This window comes from Hyperolius riggenbachi, chromosome 9 (genome assembly GCF_040937935.1).
Source record: "Hyperolius riggenbachi isolate aHypRig1 chromosome 9, aHypRig1.pri, whole genome shotgun sequence".
Lineage (NCBI taxonomy): Eukaryota > Metazoa > Chordata > Amphibia > Anura > Hyperoliidae > Hyperolius > Hyperolius riggenbachi.
Window position 1 is genome coordinate 295,130,030 of NC_090654.1, and position 21,522 is coordinate 295,151,551.

The 21,522-nt window shown below is 49.1% G+C and overlaps 1 protein-coding gene across 1 annotated transcript in view; it reads left to right on the top strand.

The window, feature by feature from the left end:
• AK7 (adenylate kinase 7) overlaps window positions 1–21,522 on the top strand; it is a 91,474-nt gene that overhangs the window by 41,941 nt on the left and 28,011 nt on the right. The window contains exons 5-11 of the mRNA XM_068254787.1: window positions 5,380–5,490; window positions 7,169–7,252; window positions 10,208–10,296; window positions 12,674–12,764; window positions 12,854–12,931; window positions 15,102–15,251; window positions 21,382–21,510. Of these exons, the coding sequence (XP_068110888.1) occupies window positions 5,380–5,490; window positions 7,169–7,252; window positions 10,208–10,296; window positions 12,674–12,764; window positions 12,854–12,931; window positions 15,102–15,251; window positions 21,382–21,510 (732 nt within the window). The remainder of the gene's footprint in view (window positions 1–5,379; window positions 5,491–7,168; window positions 7,253–10,207; window positions 10,297–12,673; window positions 12,765–12,853; window positions 12,932–15,101; window positions 15,252–21,381; window positions 21,511–21,522) is intronic.

Sequence of the window (21,522 nt, forward strand, 5' to 3'; positions counted from 1 at the left end):
GAGAGGGAGAGGCCACACCCCTCACAGCAGCTCCTGCCACCTCAGAACACAGATGTGAGGTAACACAGAACAGCAGTGAGAGAGGGAGAGGCCACACCCCTCACAGCAGCTCCTGTCACCTCAGAACACAGATGTGAGGTAACACAGCACAGCAGTGAGAGAGGCACACCGCTCACAGCAGCTCCTGTCACCTCAGATCACAGATGTGAGGTAACACAGAACAGCTGTGAGAGAGGGAGAGGCCACACCCCTCACAGCACCTCCTGTCACCTCAGAACACAGATGTGAGATAACACAGAACAGCAGTGAGAGAGGCACACCGCTCACAGCAGCTCCTGTCACCTCAGAACACAGATGTGAGGTAACACAGAACAGCAGTGAGAGAGGCCACACCCCTCACAGCAGCTCCTGTCACCTCAGAACACAGATGTGAGGTAACACAGAACAGCAGTGAGAGAGGGAGAGGCCACACCCCTCACAGCAGCTCCTGTCACCTAAGATCACAGATGTGAGGTAACACAGAACAGCAGTGAGAGAGGCCACACCCCTCACAGCAGCTCCTGTCACCTCAGATCACAGATGTGAGGTAACACAGAACAGCAGTGAGAGAGGGAGAGGCCACACCCCTCACAGCAGCTCCTGTCACCTCAGATCACAGATGTGAGGTAACACAGAACAGCAGTGAGAGAGGCACACCCCTCACAGCAGCTCCTGTCACCTCAGAACACAGATGTGAGGTAACACAGAACTGCAGTGAGAGAGGGAGAGGCCACACCCCTCACAGCAGCTCCTGTCACCTCAGATCACAGATGTGAGGTAACACAGAACAGCAGTGAGAGAGGCCACACCCCTCACAGCAGCTCCTGTCACCTCAGAACACAGATGTGAGGTAACACAGAACTGCAGTGAGAGAGGGAGAGGCCACACCCCTCACATCAGCTCCTGTCACCTCAGATCACAGATGTGAGGTAACACAGAACAGCAGTGAGAGAGGGAGAGGCACACCCCTCACAGCAGCTCCTGTCACCTCAGATCACAGATGTGAGGTAACACAGAACAGCAGTGAGAGAGGCCACACCCCTCACAGCAGCTCCTGTCACCTCAGAACACAGATGTGAGGTAACACAGAACTGCAGTTAGAGAGGGAGAGGCCACACCCCTCACAGCAGCTCCTGTCACCTCAGAACACAGATGTAAGGTAACACAGTACAGCAGTGAGAGAGGCACACCCCTCACAGCAGCTCCTGTCACCTCAGATCACAGATGTGAGGTAACACAGAACAGTGAGAGAGGGAGAGGCCACACCCCTCACAGCAGCTCCTGTCACCTCAGATCACAGATGTGAGGTAACACAGAACTGCAGTGAGAGAGGGAGAGGCCACACCCCTCACAGCAGCTCCTGTCACCTCAGAACACAGATGTGAGCTAACACAGAACAGCAGTGAGAGAGGGAGAGGCCACACCCCTCACAGCAGCTCCTGTCACCTCAGATCACAGATGTGAGGTAACACAGAACTGCAGTGAGAGAGGGAGAGGCCACACCCCTCACAGCAGCTCCTGTCACCTCAGATCACAGATGTGAGGTAACACAGAACAGCAGTGAGAGAGGGAGAGGCCACACCCCTCACAGCTGCTCCTGTCACCTCAGATCACAGATGTGAGGTAACACAGAACTGCAGTGAGAGAGGGAGAGGCCACACCCCTCACAGCAGCTCCTGTCACCTCAGAACACAGATGTGAGGTAACACAGAACTGCAGTGAGAGAGGGAGAGGCCACACCCCTCACAGCAGCTCCTGTCACCTCAGAACACAGATGTGAGGTAACACAGAACAGCAGTGAGAGAGGGAGAGGCCACACCCTCACTGCAGCTCCTGTCACCTCAGATCACAGATGTGAGGTAATACAGAACAGCAGTGAGAGAGGGAGAGGCCACACCCCTCACAGCAGCTCCTGTCACCTCAGATCACAGATGTGAGGTAACACAGAACAGCAGTGAGAGAGGGAGAGGCCACACCCCTCACAGCAGCTCCTGTCACCTCAGATCACAGATGTGAGGTAATACAGAACAGCAGTGAGAGAGGGAGAGGCCACACCCCTCACAGCAGCTCCTGTCACCTCAGATCACAGATGTGAGGTAACACAGAACAGCAGTGAGAGAGGGAGAGGCCACACCCCTCACAGCAGCTCCTGTCACCTCAGATCACAGATGTGAGGTAACACAGAACTGCAGTGAGAGAGGGAGAGGCCACACCCCTCACAGCAGCTCCTGTCACCTCAGAACACAGATGTGAGGTAACACAGAACTGCAGTGAGAGAGGGAGAGGCCACACCCCTCACAGCAGCTCCTGTCACCTCAGAACACAGATGTGAGGTAACACAGAACTGCAGTGAGAGAGGGAGAGGCCACACCCCTCACAGCAGCTCCTGTCACCTCAGATCACAGATGTGAGGTAACACAGAACAGCAGTGAGAGAGGGAGAGGCACACCCCTCACAGCAGCTCCTGTCACCTCAGATCACAGATGTGAGGTAACACAGAACTGCAGTGAGAGAGGCCACACCCCTCACAGCAGCTCCTGTCACCTCAGATCACAGATGTGAGGTAACACAGAACAGTGAGAGAGGGAGAGGCCACACCCCTCACAGCAGCTCCTGTCACCTCAGATCACAGATGTGAGGTAACACAGAACTGCAGTGAGAGAGGGAGAGGCCACACCCCTCACAGCAGCTCCTGTCACCTCAGAACACAGATGTGAGGTAACACAGAACAGCAGTGAGAGAGGGAGAGGCCACACCCCTCACAGCAGCTCCTGTCACCTCAGATCACAGATGTGAGGTAACACAGAACTGCAGTGAGAGAGGCCACACCCCTCACAGCAGCTCCTGTCACCTCAGATCACAGATGTGAGGTAACACAGAACAGTGAGAGAGGGAGAGGCCACACCCCTCACAGCAGCTCCTGTCACCTCAGATCACAGATGTGAGGTAACACAGAACTGCAGTGAGAGAGGGAGAGGCCACACCCCTCACAGCAGCTCCTGTCACCTCAGAACACAGATGTGAGCTAACACAGAACAGCAGTGAGAGAGGGAGAGGCCACACCCCTCACAGCAGCTCCTGTCACCTCAGATCACAGATGTGAGGTAACACAGAACTGCAGTGAGAGAGGGAGAGGCCACACCCCTCACAGCAGCTCCTGTCACCTCAGATCACAGATGTGAGGTAACACAGAACAGCAGTGAGAGAGGGAGAGGCCACACCCCTCACAGCTGCTCCTGTCACCTCAGATCACAGATGTGAGGTAACACAGAACTGCAGTGAGAGAGGGAGAGGCCACACCCCTCACAGCAGCTCCTGTCACCTCAGAACACAGATGTGAGGTAACACAGAACTGCAGTGAGAGAGGGAGAGGCCACACCCCTCACAGCAGCTCCTGTCACCTCAGAACACAGATGTGAGGTAACACAGAACAGCAGTGAGAGAGGGAGAGGCCACACCCTCACTGCAGCTCCTGTCACCTCAGATCACAGATGTGAGGTAATACAGAACAGCAGTGAGAGAGGGAGAGGCCACACCCCTCACAGCAGCTCCTGTCACCTCAGATCACAGATGTGAGGTAACACAGAACAGCAGTGAGAGAGGGAGAGGCCACACCCCTCACAGCAGCTCCTGTCACCTCAGATCACAGATGTGAGGTAATACAGAACAGCAGTGAGAGAGGGAGAGGCCACACACCTCACAGCAGTTCCTGTCACCTCAGATCACAGATGTGAGGTAACACAGAACTGCAGTGAGAGAGGGAGAGGCCACACCCCTCACAGCAGCTCCTGTCACCTCAGAACACAGATGTGAGGTAACACAGAACTGCAGTGAGAGAGGGAGAGGCACACCCCTCACAGCAGCTCCTGTCACCTCAGATCACAGATGTGAGGTAACACAGAACTGCAGTGAGAGAGGCCACACCCCTCACAGCAGCTCCTGTCACCTCAGATCACAGATGTGAGGTAACACAGAACAGTGAGAGAGGGAGAGGCCACACCCCTCACAGCAGCTCCTGTCACCTCAGATCACAGATGTGAGGTAACACAGAACAGCAGTGAGAGAGGGAGAGGCCACACCCCTCACAGCAGCTCCTGTCACCTCAGAACACAGATGTGAGGTAACACAGAACTGCAGTGAGAGAGGGAGAGGCCACACCCCTCACAGCAGCTCCTGTCACCTCAGATCACAGATGTGAGGTAACACAGAACTGCAGTGAGAGAGGGAGAGGCCACACCCCTCACAGCAGCTCCTGTCACCTCAGATCACAGATGTGAGGTAACACAGAACAGCAGTGAGAGAGGGAGAGGCACACCCCTCACAGCAGCTCCTGTCACCTCAGATCACAGATGTGAGGTAACACAGAACTGCAGTGAGAGAGGCCACACCCCTCACAGCAGCTCCTGTCACCTCAGATCACAGATGTGAGGTAACACAGAACAGTGAGAGAGGGAGAGGCCACACCCCTCACAGCAGCTCCTGTCACCTCAGATCACAGATGTGAGGTAACACAGAACTGCAGTGAGAGAGGGAGAGGCCACACCCCTCACAGCAGCTCCTGTCACCTCAGAACACAGATGTGAGGTAACACAGAACTGCAGTGAGAGAGGCCACACCCCTCACAGCAGCTCCTGTCACCTCAGATCACAGATGTGAGGTAACACAGAACAGTGAGAGAGGGAGAGGCCACACCCCTCACAGCAGCTCCTGTCACCTCAGATCACAGATGTGAGGTAACACAGAACTGCAGTGAGAGAGGGAGAGGCCACACCCCTCACAGCAGCTCCTGTCACCTCAGAACACAGATGTGAGGTAACACAGAACTGCAGTGAGAGAGGGAGAGGCCACACCCCTCACAGCAGCTCCTGTCACCTCAGAACACAGATGTGAGGTAACACAGAACTGCAGTGAGAGAGGGAGAGGCCACACCCCTCACAGCAGCTCCTGTCACCTCAGAACACAGATGTGAGGTAACACAGAACAGCAGTGAGAGAGGGAGAGGCCACACCCCTCACAGCAGCTCCTGTCACCTCAGAACACAGATGTGAGGTAACAGAACAGCAGTAAGAGAGGGAGAGGCCACTCTAGTGTCTGCAGAAAACACCAGCGGTTTCCTGTGCACAATTTTTTGCATCCTTAGCGTGTTTCCATGCGCGTGTCGCCCACCATAGACTACCGGCACCGGCTATCAGTCTATGGGAATCATACGCGTGTTGTGATTTCATGCAGATGGGAATCGGTCCGATTGGCGGGAGATTTTGCGTAATATTGAGTGTTGTCTCAGTATTGCCTTGTGTCTGTGACATGCAATGTACAATAGCGTCTGCCTTCTCTTTACAGGATGATCCGGAAATCCCGTTCACTGAAGATGATTATCGGAGAAGGAAATGCCACTTAAACTTTAAGGATCACATCAATGTTGAAAAGCTCGTCATTAAGATGGGGAAGTCAGTGAGTACCTGCAGAGTCAATGCTGCAACACAATACTATTATCCCTTTAGTTAAAGCGGAACTCCAGTGAATATAATGTAATAAAAAAAGTGCTTCATTTTTACAATAATTATGTATAAATGATTTAGTCAGTGTTTGCCCATTGTAAAATCTTTCCTCTCCCTGATTTACATTCTGACATTTATCACTGGTGGTGACATTTTTACTGCTAGCATGTGATGTCAGTGGAAGGAGATGCTGCTTGCTTTTTTGGCAGTTGGAAACAGCTGTAAACAGATATTTTCCACAATGCAGTGAGGTTCACAGACAGGAAACTGCCAGGACCATGGCCCTGACATCACACGGTGGGAGGGGTCTCACCACAATATCAGCCATACAGCGCCCCCTGATGATCCATTTGAGGAAAGGAAAAGATTTCTCATGTAAAAGAGGGTATCAGCTACTGATTGGGATAAAGTTCAATTCTTGGTTACTGTTTCTCTTTAAAGGACAACTGAAGTGAGAAGTATATGGAGGCTGCCATAGTTATTTCCTTTTAAACAATACCAGTTGCCTAGCAGCCCTGCTGGTCTGTTTGGCTGCTGTAGTATCCGAATCACACCCGAAACAAGCATGCAGATAATCATGTCAGAACTGACATTAATGTCAGAAACACCTGATTTTCTGCATGGTTGTTCAGGGTCTATAGCTAAACACATTAGAGGCAGAGGATCAGCAGGATAGCCAGGTAACTGGTATTGCTTAAAAGGAAATAAACATGGCAGCCTCCATGTCCCTCTCGCTTCAGTTGTCCTTTAAGTTCTCTCGGTTTAGTTTGGCCAATGCCAAACATTATTGCAACTTGCTTCCCTACTTTTTATACCCTGAGACCCACCAGTCTTGGCAGCATTAGGACAGGGCCTTTCATGGCAGGCTATGGGCTTGGTTCACAAAGCGGTGCTAACCTACTTAGCACGTCTATAGTCTTTAGATGTGCTAACCAGGGTGCTAAGTAGGTTAGCACCGAATTTCTCCATTAGATAGCTCGCTAAGCTTTGCGCGCTAAGTCCCATAGGCTGTAATGGGTACTTTGCGCGGAGCGCCCTGCGCTCTGTGCAGTGCGCGCGTAAAGCTTTGTGAATCAAGCCCTTTGTCTTTTCCACTGGAATTTCTCTGGAAATTTTTGCTTCTGCTCTATGTGGCTTATTATACATGCTGCAAGGTGGGATTTTCTGGGCAGTCTGTACACCAAACAGAGAGCTATTGCTGTGGTTACAAAGAACTGAAATCACATTTCACTGTATTTGCATTTACAAGTGTGATTTTTACACAAGTTTGTGGCATTGACGTTAAAACGCTTGAGTCATGCAGAAGAGAGCAAAACATAAGCAGTATTTTTCCAGGCGCAAAAAATAGAAATGTGAACGAATGCAAGAAAATTGCCAATTTGTGAGCGGCCATCAGGAATGCATTGTGTGCCCACCTCTCAGTGTTCATTGTGTAGCAGCTAAACAGCCGTGATTTTCCCCAGTGTGCGTCCAGCAGGAAGAAGCCGTCCTTGTTCATGGCTGTTTTATAATGGAAGGGAAAGTGCCCTTTACAGATGATTTAGGTCCAGGAATGTGAGAATTCTGCTGGACCACAGGCTGTCAGGAGGTGTTATCTACATGTGAGCAGCTTTGTTGTGTTTCTTTCCTAGAATAAAGGCAAGTTCTCCACCTATGTGATTGCTGCCGGCCTCCCATATGGGGCAGAAGAAGGAATCCTGCACACTTTCTTCAAGGTGGGCTTTTGCAACAGCAACGAAAAAAAGCGCTTTTCTCCCCGAGGACCCAAAACGCATAGTTATGTCTCAGATCAGTACATAGTGATGTGTACAGGGGAAATGTTATGTGATCATAAATGCCAGACTAACCAGGTTTTTTTTTAGTTTTGATGATTTAAACGTGTCCAGGGTTGGAGCTGTCTTGATTAAGTTTGGCAAGGCATTCCACAGGGTAGGGGCAGCATGACAGAAAGCTCTGGCTCCCAAGGTGTTTAGTTGAACTCTGGGCGTGGTCAAGTTAATGGATTCTTTTGATCTGAGGTTGTGAGAGGTGTGACGCAGTAACTTGCAACAAATCCTTCAGGTGTTCGGGGCCTAGGTGTAGGGATTTCAATGTTAGCATGCCAATTTTGAAAAAGAATAAAAAGGACTGCAGCATATCACATGACTGTCACATTATATCACATGACTGTCACATTATATCACATGACTGTCACATTATATCACATGACTGTCACATTACATCACATGACTGTCACATTATATCACATGACTGTCACATTACATCACATCACTGTCACATTATATCACATGACTGTCACATTACATCACATGACTGTCACATTACATTACATCACATGACTGTCACATTACGTCACATGACTGTCACATTACATCACATGACTGTCACATTACATCACATGACTGTCATATATGCCTCCCACACTGGCTAAAGCAGAACTCTATCCAGAGCTGTTGGATGATGGTGTTTTATTCTTTAAACATCATTGGTTGCGTTACAAGCCTCACTGTTCGCATTTCCTCCTTCAAGCCGGAAGGAGGAAGTGCGGGTTGGCGAGGCTTGTAACGCAACCAATGGGACGCGTGCTAGGTATTTGGAAAGCAGGCAGGACGCGGATTTATGGGTAAATAGCCCCTTATGTCCCCGCCACACTCCTAAACTAATTAAAGCTCATTTAAATTACGAATACAGGTGTTTACACACTCGTGATAGCATTCCTGGTTGTGAGTGGTCTCCCTGGTGGACTGCCTGCCCTCCGGGTGTAGATTGCGGACGCCGGACCAGGTGGTGGGAGCGCTGGGGACCTGTGGACCTCTGATAGTGTGTGACTATAAGCCAGGAAGCAATGATGGTAGAGTTCATGTTTCAGACAACAGGTCCTTCCTGGGAGAAATGACTCCTCTTATCATTGCTGGCATGGCTGCAATGTATATAGCAACAAGTATACAATTACAGTGACCAGATTTTTGTAGGCTCAACCTGGGACGGGGGGGGGGGGGGCGGCTGCGTCGCGCGGAGCGCGCCGTGCCGAAAAATAGGGGGTGCGGCGGCGAAAAATGTGTTGTCTGCAGCGTGCGCGAAAAATGGGCGTGGCCATGACATTTTATGGGCGGAGCTAACGTAATGATGCAACAGCGAGGCATAAGAAAGCAGTGTTTACGCCGTGATGTGGTCAAACGTGGATTCACATCATGGGTGTGCAGAAACTGTGTGATGCTATTTAATAGTATGCTATAACCCCAAAGCAGCAAACACAGCCAACTATGACCATTAAATAATAAATGCAGCAACAGTTACCCCAGACACCACAAAATAAACGCAATGGGCAACATGTCAGCACAAAATAAACGCATTGCAGGCAACATTTCAGCACAAAATAAACGCATTGCGGGCAACATTTCAGCACAAAATAATCGCATTGCGGGCAACATGTCAGCATAAAATAAACGCAATGGGGGCAAACATGTCAGTACAAAATAAACGCACAGCGGGCAAACATGTCAGTACAAGATAAACGCACTGCGGGCAAACATGTCAGTACAAGATAAACGCACTGCGGGCAAACATGTCAGTACAAGATAAACGCACTGCGGGCAAACATGTCAGTACAAGATAAACGCACTGCGGGCAAACATGTCAGTACAAGATAAACGCACTGCGGGCATACATGTCAGCACAAAATAAACACACTGCGGGCAAACATGTCAGTACAAGATAAACGCACTGCGGGCAAACATGTCAGTACAAGATAAACGCACTGCGGGCATATATGTCAGCACAAAATAAACACACTGCGGGCAAACATGTCAGTACAAGATAAACGCACTGCGGGCAAACATGTCAGTACAAGATAAACGCACTGCGGGCATACATGTCAGCACAAAATAAACACACTGCGGGCAAACATGTCAGTACAAGATAAACGCACTGCGGGCATACATGTCAGTACAAGATAAACACACTGCGGGCATACATGTCAGTACAAGATAAACGCACTGCGGGCAAACATGTCAGTACAAAAAGTACACAATGTGGGCAAACACTTCACCTGCAAGAAAAAGCATTTACTCACCTGGCAGAAGACGTCCCCTCACGCAGCCGGCCTCTGGTGCCTCTGGTGTGTGCAGCTCCCCCTGGCCTGGACGATCTTCAATCTCCCGCTCAGCCTCTCACAGGCAGAGCAGGGCTACGGCAAGATGGCGTCCGGAGGCGGAGCCCTGTACTGGAGACACAAATAGTCTCCAGTACAGGGCTCCGCCTCCGGACGCCATCTTCCCGTAGCCCTGCTCTGCCTGTGCCTGCCGGTGGAGGACAATGCAGGCTGGAGCGGGGCTGCGGGGAATGAACTAGCGCAGCGTCTAGGAGACGCTGCGGCTAGTTCATTGTACGGTGGCCAGAGTCCCGAGGCCGGGACGTCCCACTGCTAAAAGCGGGACGTTTCCCGGGACCTCATGCAGCCTGGGACAGCGCCCCCCGAAGGCGGGACGCGTCCCGGGTAAAGCGGGACGTATGGTCACCGTAATACAATGCATATTGCATTACTAATCATGGACTTATTTTAGGAGACTTTAAAAGCACTAAAAGTAACAGTTTAGACTATCTATCTAGATTATCCAGCACCGTTTCCATACAGATTTGCTTATTATGGCGTTTGTGTTTCCTGCGTGCAGGAGGCGTGGCTTGGAGAAACCCCCGCCCTACCAGTATTTGGTGACGGCCAGAACATCCTCCCGCTGATACACATCAGAGATCTGGCCAGGTAAGTGTATCTGCCAGCGTGTTACGGCGGGAAATCTGCATTGATTTCACAAGTATAATAATTCTCCCTCTGTGATCACTGGCTCACAATGACCACAGGGTCAGGAGTCAATGACATTGACAAAAAGTTGCTATTTTTGTAAAATAATTGCTCCAGTTTATTATACCTTTGTAACCCCCTAGCTTCCTGCTCCTGCTCCTCTGCAACCCCAGCTTCCTGCTCCTCTGCAACCCCAGTTTCCTGCTCCTGCTCCTCTGCAACCCCAGCTTCCTGCTCCTCTCCTCTGTAACCCCAGCTTCCTGCTCCTCTGCAATTCCTAGCTTCCTGCTCCTCTGCGGCCGCTAGCTTCCTGCTCCTCTGTAACCCCTAGCTGCCTGCTCCTCTGCAACCCCAGCTTCCTGCTCCTGCTCCTCTGCAACCCCAGCTTCCTGCTCCTCTGCAACCCGTTTCCTGCTCCTGCTCCTCTGCAACCCCATCTTCCTGCTCCTCTCCTCTGCAACCCCAGCTTCCTGCTCCTCTGCAATTCCTAGCTTCCTGCTCCTCTGCGGCCGCTAGCTTCCTGCTCCTCTGTAACCCCTAGCTGCCTGCTCTTCTGCAACCCCAGCTTCCTGCTCCTGCTCCTCTGTAACCCCAAGCTTCCTGCTCCTCTGCAACCCCAGCTTCCTGCTCCTCTGCAACCCCAGCTTCCTGCTCCTGCTCCTCTGCAACCCCAGCTGTCTGCTCCTGCTCCTCTGCAACCCCAGTTTCCTCCTCCTGCTCCTCTGCAACCCCAGCTTCCTGCTCCTCTGCAACCCCAGTTTCCTGCTCCTGCTCCTCTGCAACCCCAGCTTCCTGCTCCTCTCCTCTGCAACCCCAGCTTCCTGCTCCTCTGCAATTCCTAGCTTCCTGCTCCTCTGCGGCCGCTAGCTTCCTGCTCCTCTGTAACCCCTAGCTGCCTGCTTCTCTGCAACCCCAGCTTTCTGCTCCTGCTCCTCTGTAACCCCAAGCTGCTTGCTCCTCTGCAACCCCAGCTTCTTGCTCCTGCTCCTCTGCAACCCCAGCTGCCTGCTCCTGCTCCTCTGCAACCCCAGTTGCCTCCTCCTGCTCCTCTGCAACCCCAGCTTCCTGCTCCTCTCCTCTGCAACCCCAGCTTCCTGCTCCTCTACAATTCCTGCTCCTCTGCAATCCCAGCTTCCTGCTTCTCTGCAATTCCTAGCTTCCTGCTCCTGCTGCACTGCGATCTTTAGCTTCCTGCTCCTGCTTCTCTGCAACCCCAGCTTCCTGCTCCTCTGCAACCCTAGCTTCCTGTTCCTCTGCAATTCCTAGCTTCCTGCTCCTCTGCAACCCCAGCTTCCTTCTCCTCTGCGACCCCTAGCTGCCTGCTCCTCTGCGACCCCTAGCTGCCTGCTCCTGCTTCTCTGCGACCCCTAGCTGCCTGCTCCTGCTTCTCTGCGACCCCTAGCTGCCTGCTCCTGCTTCTCTGCGACCCCTAGCTGCCTACTTCTCTGCAACCCCTAGTTGCCTGCTCCTTTGTGACCCCTAGCTGCCTGCTCCTGGTCTTCTGCAACCCCTAGCTGTGTTCTTCTCTGCAGCCCCTAGTTGCCTGCTCCTTTGTGACCCCTAGCTGCCTGCTCCTGGTCCTCTGCGACCCCTAGCTGCCTGCTCCTCTGGGACTTCTAGCTGCCTGCTCTTCTGCGACCCCTAGCTGCCTGCTCCTTCTTCTCTGCGACCCCTAGCTGCCTGCTTCTCTGCAACCCCTACTTGCCTGCTCCTTTGTGACCCCTAGCTGCCTGCTCCTGGTCCTCTGCGACCCCTAGCTGCCTGCTTCTCTGCAACCCCTAGTTACCTGCTCCTTTGTGACCCCTAGCTGCCTGCTCCTGCTCCTCTGCGACCCCTAGCTTCCTGCTTTTGCTCCTCTGCGATCCATAGCTGCCTGCTCCTGCTTCTCTTCGACCCCTAGCTTCCTGCTCCTGCTTCTCTGCGGCCCCTAGATGCCTGCTCCTGCTTCTCTGCGGCCCCTAGCTGCCTGCTCCTGCTCCTCTGCGATCCATAGCTGCCTGCTCCTGCTTCTCTGCGGCCCCTAGCTGCCTGCTCCTCTGCGATCCATAGCTTCCTGCTCCTCTGCGGCCCCTAGCTTCCTGCTCCTCTGCAACCCCTTGCTGCCTGCTCCTCCTCCTCTGTGGCCTCTAGCTATTTACTGGGGAAGGACAGTGCAAGACTGGGGCTGCATTAGCTTTGTAGTGCATCAGGCAGTGCGAGTGACATCAGATCCTGAGTGTGACAATGTGGCAGATGCTCCATGTGTTGTATAACATCAGTCCTGCCTGCCTAGCTGAAATGTAAAGTGTACAAGTTGCCTATCTGAGGTGTAACGTGTATTCCTGTGGACTGGTTGTAGCGTGGTGCAGAACATTGTGGACCACCGGCCGCGGACCCACTACCTGCTCGCCACGGATGAGTCGGCTCTCACACTGGAGGAAGTGGTGAAGGTGTGAATTATAATACTACTCTCTGACATAATATAATTATATAATATAATATGTATTACCTGACGGTGTTCCTCTGTGTCCCCCGGCAGAGTATCAGCACACACCTCGGCCCCGGCAAAGTGCAGAAGGTCTCCAGAGAAGCCGCTTTCCTCAATAAAGAGCTAACGGTCAGTAAATTACTGTATATACTTGACTAGAAGTCTAGAAATGTAATTCTGACTCACTAAATAAAAGTATAGGGGGGCGACTTATACGCGAGTCATGGGCGTATAAGTCAACACTGAGCACACTGAGTAATGTGTGTACTAATAGTGACACTCCCATTTGCAGCAATGTACCCTGGGGTAAGTGACACTTTCTTGATAAAGGAAATACCAAGAAAACACAGGTGTGAAAGTCCAGGCCACAGCAATTAACAAGGAAGGGGGGGGGGGGGGGGATGCTGGGCTGCAAGAAGGAGAGTGAATAATTGCAGCACTTCAGGGCCTGGAGGAGGTACTGGCTGCACTTAAAGTGGACCCGAAATTAAAAATACAAGATTTCAGAAATAAAATCTATTTTCTAAATTATTATAATAAATAGCAGCCTTTTTTCAGCTGCATGATGACAAATATAAAATATTTTACATTTAATGGAGGAACCCCTCCCTTCCTTTCATATTGCCGGGACAGAATCCAGCAAACTTGTGGAGTAGGTGGTGTCCGGCAAAGGAATTGCTAATTGCTGCCACCTGTATAACCCTAGTTATGAAAAGAGTAGGGTGAAAAGCATGCACTGAAATGCTCATAGGCTTGAAGGAGTGTTTATTTATATTTGTATGTGGTGCAACTAAATATTTTGAATTTAAACAATGTTTGGTTTGGGTCCGCTTTAAGGGACAGGAGGGGTTAATGGCTGCAATACTGTATGCAGTGCAGTCATCAACCCCTCCTCCAAGTGCAGCAGTTAATGCCCCCTTGTTCCCAAGTGCAGCCATTAACTTTGATGGGTAGACTTATACTTGAGTCAATAAAAAAATTCCAGCTTTAGAGGGACAAATATTAGAGTCGTCTTATACACGAGGTCGACTTATATTTGAGGATATACGTTACTTCGCATAAAACTCGCTCATTAGTAAATTTCACATGAAGCAGGGTCGGCGTGGTCACCGACAGATTCCAGCATTATCAGCTATAGAAAAATGGCAGTTTTCTGCAAATTACTATTCCTAGTTCTGAGTCATTTGACTTCTAGATTAGATAACAGCCACCCTTTCCTCCCCAGGACAGTTGTGGGTGTTTCACAATTAACCTTTTGTGCTCCGTACAGCAGTTGTCTTAGAGCAGATCTTCTGATCACATGACTTTAGGCTAAATAGGGATAGATAGTCCAAGTCCTCTACTATCCATCCTGCTTTCAATACTGCCATCTAGTGGGGGGAAGCAGTATTACATTGCCCACAGCTTAGGGGGTTTTTATGCTACTATCCAAGAATTGTAGCTTGACTTTGTGATATCACAGTTCACGGATAGTTTTTAGTTTTTATTTGTCTTTTCCATGTGCGATTTTTCATTTCATGTGTGGTTTTGAAATTATGCTCAACTGCAATAGGATTAGCAACATACATGTTATGCGGGAAGGAGAAGGCAGAATCTTTCTCTTTTGCGTTTCCTGCGCATTAATAAAAAATGGAATGGATAAAAATCCTGAATCGGGACGGGTCCATTGACTTTCATTATATTTGCAGCGGTATGTGATTTCACACTAGGCAGCAAAATAGGCAAAGTTTTGCCATGTTTGCACCCTACCTATGTGTGCTACTTAGAAGGGACAAAATATTGAGCTAGGAAACAATTGGCCTGCAGCACTTGCAATCCTGTAATTAAATTGGCTTAAGGAGAACTCCATCATTTTTTGTGCAGATCCTGCAGTAATGTGACTGGATTTACTTAGTGTGATGAAGTGGGACGGACAAAGTGGGAAGCCCGCCTCTTCCTGTTTACCATAAATATTTGACTTTCTCTGAAAGTCACACTTTTCTGCCATGATGGGGGGGGGGGGGGGGCTTGGTGCGCAGGGCAATGGACAAAGGTATGTACCAGCAAACAGAACATACTGTACCTCTGTGCTTAGTTTATAATTCTAGTTGTGCTTTTAGTGATTCCTGGACACATGTAGGAAGTGGTAACCTGCGGTGACTTGTTCCGTTTAAGATAGCGATACAATACTTTATCATGAATATGTATGGGGGCGCAGTGACGGGAAATTCTCAGTGACCAGCGACAGAACACTGTATATTCAGCTGTAACCATACAGAGCCCCTCATTATCTCTCATGAATATTCTGTTTTCCTTTCAGCAAACGGAGATTGACCACTTACTGGTGAATCTGAGGATGGAGGCCGTATTCCTAAAGGAAAACTTTAACATTAACTGGGTGTCTCAGAGCGGCCTGGTGGAAAATGTGGAAGCCGTGGTAAAGGAGTTCAAAGAAAGCCGGGGACTTCTGGTACGTGGCTCCAGAAGGAGAACAGAGATATTTGTGTTATTTAGAATACAAAAAGACTCCGGGCTTAGTTCTTCTCACACCATGGTGGCCAGGGCCGGCTTTAGGTTTCACATCGCCCTGAGCGAAACCTGATTTTTGTGTCCCCCCCTTCATCCTCTTCCCACATGCGCACACACGCACGCACGCACACACACATGCACGCACACACAGGCCCATATGCAATTCCCTTTTTCTCCTGAGATATCTCCTAGGACAGCGGTTCCCAACCTTTTTGGCGTCATGACACATCACGCCAAATGCTCAGATCTCCGTGACACGTCACATATGTATAGTAGAAAAAATACTATTAATAACCACGAATGGAGGGAAAGAGTGCATTATCCTGAATACACTTAAAAATTAAGGCTGGAACCTTTCAGGAATATTAATAAAAACAATCAGTGGGGCAGTTATCCCCTCATTTACAATGATAGCACAGCACTGATAATTTGCACCATGTATTACTGTATAGCCTCAGTGCGCCCCCGCAAAAAAACCGCCCTCAGACTCAGTATAGGTAGGCAGCCAGGTATAGGTGCCCCAGTATAGGGTCTCATGTGTAGGTGCCCTCAATATAGGTTGCCAAGCATAGGTGCACCCAGTATAGGAAGTCAATTGAAAGTCTCCATCGCCCCCATAGGTAGCCAGGCGTAGGTGCCTCCAATATAGGTAGCTAGGTGTTGCTGCCCTCAGTATAGGTAGCCAGCTATAGGTGCCCCCAGTATTAGGAAGTCAGGTGTAGGTGCCCCCAGTATAGGTAGCCAGCTATAGGTGCCCCCAGTATAGATAGCCAGGTGTTGGTGCCCTCAGTATAGGCTGCCAGCTATAGGTGCCCCCAGTATTAGGAAGTCAGGTGTTGGTGCCCTCAGTATAGGCTGCCAGCTATAGGTGCCCCCAGTATTAGGAAGTCAGGTGTTGCTGCCCTCAGTATAGGTAGCCAGCTATAGGTGCCCCCAGTATTAGGAAGTCAGGTGTTGCTGCCCTCAGTATAGGTAGCCAGCTATAGGTGCCCCCAGTATTAGGAAGTCAGGTGTAGATGCCCCCAGTATAGGTAGCCAGCTATAGGTGCCCCCAGTATAGATAGCCAGGTGTTGGTGCCCTCAGTATAGGCTGCCAGCTATAGGTGCCCCCAGTATTAGGAAGTCAGGTGTTGGTGCCCTCAGTATAGGCTGCCAGCTATAGGTGCCCCCAGTATTAGGAAGTCAGGTGTTGCTGCCCTCAGTATAGGTAGCCAGCTATAGGTGCCCCCAGTATTAGGAAGTCAGGTGTTGGTGCCCTCAGTATAGGCTGCCAGCTATAGGTGCCCCCAGTATTAGGAAGTCAGGTGTAGGTGCCCCCATTATAGGTAGCCAGCTATAGGTGCCCCCAGTATAGATAGCCAGGTGTTGGTGCCCTCAGTATAGGCTGCCAGCTATAGGTGCCCCCAGTATAGGAAATCAGCTATAGGTGCCCTAAGTATAGGTAAACCAGCTATAGGTGCCCCCAGTATTAGGAAGTCAGGTGTAGGTGCCCCCATTATAGGTAGCCAGCTATAGGTGCCCCCAGTATAGATAGCCAGGTGTTGGTGCCCTCAGTATAGGCTGCCAGCTATAGGTGCCCCCAGTATAGGAAATCAGCTATAGGTGCCCTCAGTATAGTTAGCCAGCTATAGGCACCCACTTGGAAGCCGGCGCCCTGAGCGACCGCTCCAGTCACTCAGGTCAAAGGCCGGCTATGATGATGGCCTCAGGCATAAACCCGTGTCCCCTCACCAGGAGCAGCCATAAACTCTGACCCCAATTGTAGTGACCCAGATTATCAGGTCAAGAGCACATTAGTCATTTCTCTCTATAGATGATGTCCCAGATGTCTTTTCCCCCTCAGCAATATATTCCATACGATCCGCACCATCAAAAATAGATTTTTTATTAGCTCAGTTTAAAATATAATAAACAGATTAAAATCCATAAGTGGGTCTGTGCAATATGATGACACACAGGCGTTTCAGGCCGTAGCAGGTCCTTTATCAAATCATGACCAGCCCACAATGGTAACCAGTCCACAGAGCAGTTCATTTAAAGTCCCAAAGAGGACCACACAGAAGACTACAACATTAGCATATATGCATATTCATGTAACCTAAACCACCAATCAAAATCGCAATATAAGTTTGTTATACATATCCACAAAGTCTCATAACACACAGTCCATAACACAAAATATTATAATCTCATCAAACTACCTGTGTAATGGGTACTCACCAAGGTGCCTTACATGTATAAATACACGCAAAAGCAAAGTTGTAAAGACGGATCATAGTAACCAGTCACAGGAGTGCCTACAACGTCCGCCGTAGGACTTGATTCAATACAAGTGGGGATGCCTGAAAAGCTGCCCTCCACACTGGCAACAGAGCGTGTATGCTGGCCAATAGAATACGCCGCTACCGTCTAATATGGCAAGACAGAAAAACTGTCAGAAGCATCAGCCAATAGGGAGAACACATCTCCCAACCAATAGTGTACCCGCCGACACCATCCGCAAAGGGAACAAAGACTGCACGCCATAACCAACAGCGTGACAGCATACAGCGTCCACTACCCGCAGTCCTAGGAACACGTGATCGCGGAAGTCCGCGTCACATGCTCCCTTAGACCAATCAGAAAGTAGCCTATAACGTCCGCATAATAAACAAAGAGGACAGAGCGTATAACTATAAAGACGAGCGCACTTGGCCAATCAACACTAATATTTAAATTAGCCATGTGGAAGCCTTTTAGACAACCCCTACGAGATTAAATCATATGAACTATGTGTATAAACTTGAGACCACATGAATATCCACCAACAGGCAACCATATGTCGGGTAAAGGAGGCAAGAACATAATACACAGAATAGTGGAAAAATATAATAAAAATACAAATCTCACCAACTTGTCCCGGCACACGGTGGCCTCTAGTGGAGAAAAAGAGTAATGCACATTAGTATTAAATAATAGCAGTAAGATCATAGTCCCTATTGAGGCCCTTAGGTTCACAAGTTTCCAGTTTGTTTATCCAATAAAATTCCCTCAAAGCTAGCAATCTATGTCTATCTCCCCCCCCCCCCCCTCCATGGGTGAGGTATCCCTTCTATAACCTGGACTCACAATTGGGATAGGGAATGGTTTTTACTGCAAAAATGGTCAGACACAGCTAGATCCCTATTTTTATTCCTAATGTTGGATTTGTGGGAAGCCATACGGTCTTTTAACGGTTGAGTTGTCTTCCTCACTTACCCCAAGCCGCTGGGACATTTCAATAAATAAATAACAAATTTCGAATCACAATTATAAAGACCTTTGATCTTATATTTAGTCCCCCAGCTGGGGTGGGTGAAAACATCTCCTTTGACCATATAACTACACAAATGACAATTAAGGCATGGATAATTCCCATTTCTTTTACTGCCAATAGCTTCCGTTGGGCCCAGGTCATTTTTCACCAATTTATCCCTTAATGATGGAGCTCTTTTATAAGAAAAGAGAGGATAGTCATGGAATTCTTTCACTGTAGGAAGCCCCTGTCTCAGAATCGGCCAATGTCTATTAATGATATGTGCAATTTTGTCAGATAATATATTGTAGGTCATTACACAGGGTATCCTCTCAGAAATCCCCAGCTTGATTGTTCCTCGTTTCCCACAGGTATAACCTTTCGATCTAAATTTGAAATCTTCCTTCAAACATGATATAGGATATTTTCTCGCTAGAAATTTATATTTCATCTCCTCCATTCGTTTATCTCTCACCATAGGATCCCCCACTATTCTTTCTTTACGCTTAAATTGGCCCTTTGGTATGTTATATAGGGTATGAGGTGAAAGGATTCAAAATGGAGGATAGAATTTCTATCCGTATCTTTCACATACAGGTCAGTGGTCAATATCCCATCTTTCTTCACATATTCATTTTACCATTGGTGCAGTGGCTCTTACTACTATACATTTTCCCCCTCAGCAAACAGCTCTCCCATTTGCTGCATAGTCGGTAATAAATTGGCAAGGGGCATAAAAATAGAAAAAACATGAAGTGCACACCGTATGCATAAATAAGGGGCACGATTTATTCACATCATTCTTAAAGAGGCTCTGTAACAAAATTTTCAGCCCTATTTCTTCTATCCTACAGGTTCCTAAACCTAATCTAATGTGATCTGGCTTACTGCAGCCCTTTGTAGTTGCAGAGTCAGTGTAATAAATCAACTTATCTGTCTTCTGTGGACTTGTCCCCCTGTCTCTGGAAGGGGCTGGCTCTTCAGTGTTGTTCATCTGTTAGGCAGGCCCCCCCTTCCACGCCCCTCTATGCTCCCTCTGTGAGAGTTTAGTTACATTAGGCAGTCTCTGCTCTCTCTGGCTGCTAGGCTGCTGACCAGGGAGAGAGGTGATTACAATCTTTGCCAGTGTGATATCTTCCTCTGGCTTTAGAAGGAGCTCCTGGGGCTTTTTACATGGTGAGTGATTCCTGACACAGGCAGAGGGCTCCAGTCTGCAGGCTGGGATGAAACAGCCTGTCATTCTGCAGTGCATCAGAGAGGCTGGGAGAAAGAAGGTAAACAAACTAATGACCTCTTGAGATTCAATCTCTTGCTGTTCAAAACAAAGCCTGCATACAGCCTGCTTGTGTATAGATGTTTCTTTTTTTTTATGTGTTGGCATACTGTACAGCAACCTATACATCTCGTGCACACTGACTGAAAGCAGGTGTTGTGTCTGATTACGCTGCCTGTGGATTTGCACTGCCCCGCATGCGCAGTAGGAGACTGTGCGGACACATTTCCTATAGAATGATGCTGCTGGGGATAAAATACGAAATATCTCCGCTCCCACACCTCTTACACTCCCCAAATTTTCAGGGTAGAGAGGGGACCACCCGAACGACCTATATGCCAAATTGCAGCCCCCGAGACCCGCTGGTTCCCGAGATAGGTTTCTGTAATCTATCTTCTGAACCAGCGGGTCTCGGGGGCTGCAATTTGGCATAGAGGTTGTTTGGGGGGTTCCCTCCTTACCCTGAAAATTTGGGGAGTGTAAGAGGTGTGGGAGCGGAGATATTTAGTATTTTACCTCCAGCAGCGTCATTAACTTCACACTGAGCATGTGTGCTACTCAGTGTGGAAGGGAGCTTCCGGGCAGCGCAATCAGACATTACACCGGCAATCTCTGCCCGATGTACTTCCTGCTTTGGCGGCCATATTGGTTGTTTACAGAGGAGGAGAGGAGAGCGCTACAGACAGGGTGATATGTTTATTTTATTCACTTTTCTTAGGTACAGATTCTCTTTAATAACACAACTTGCATCATGGGCCCATAAAGCAATGGACCCGAACAGAAAACATGCATGTGTAAAGCAAATTGTATACATTACTACAGCTGCCTACACTCCGCCCAACTGGTTTCGCTTTAGCTTTGTCAGGGGTTTGTTATTTATTATGATACAAGCTGTATAATCCATTTCAGTTTTCATATTTCAGCGCAGTCAGTCATTTTGGAAGGAATTTTTTTTTATTGCGAAGTAAAAGCCAGATAAGTTTTAGGGGCCTTTTTCAAGAGTAGCCGTAAAAATGGTTCTTGAATTAATCTGATTGGCCCTAAAGGAGTCAACTGTAGAGCTGGGTTCCTTGCATCATGTGATACAGAGTTACCAATGATGCAACAGGGAGGTGTCCAGCTGCTGGACGGAGCTCCTGAGACCTGCTAGGATGACCCAGGATGACATTAGCAGACTAAAATGAAGCATACATACAGCAATATTATCAAATGAACAAGATTAGTAAAAGAAAACAGATGTTTCCTTTGCCAGCATGTAACTGGTGACAAAGGGCTTGATGCACAAACTGCTGGTAATATTGCAGTACGCAGGCAGTGCTGAGTAATATTACCAGTACTGCCGCCAGCAGAGTACCGCACGTTGCACAGTTAGCTCGACCCGCAGCACATGGGTACCATGAACGTTGCTGTGAAAATGCGATAAAGGAGTTTCGAGGTGAAAAGCTGATAATAATAATAATAGTATAATCTCGTTATAATACCATATACATTTTTTTTTTACCATATTCATCCTCTTTCTTTCAGCCCATCCGGATCTGTATTCTGGGTCCCCCAGCCGTGGGCAAGACAACCGTGTCCAAACTGCTCTGCCAGCACTACAAGCTGCATCACATCCATATAAAGGATGTCATCACAGAAGCCATCGATAATCTGGTATGTGCTGGA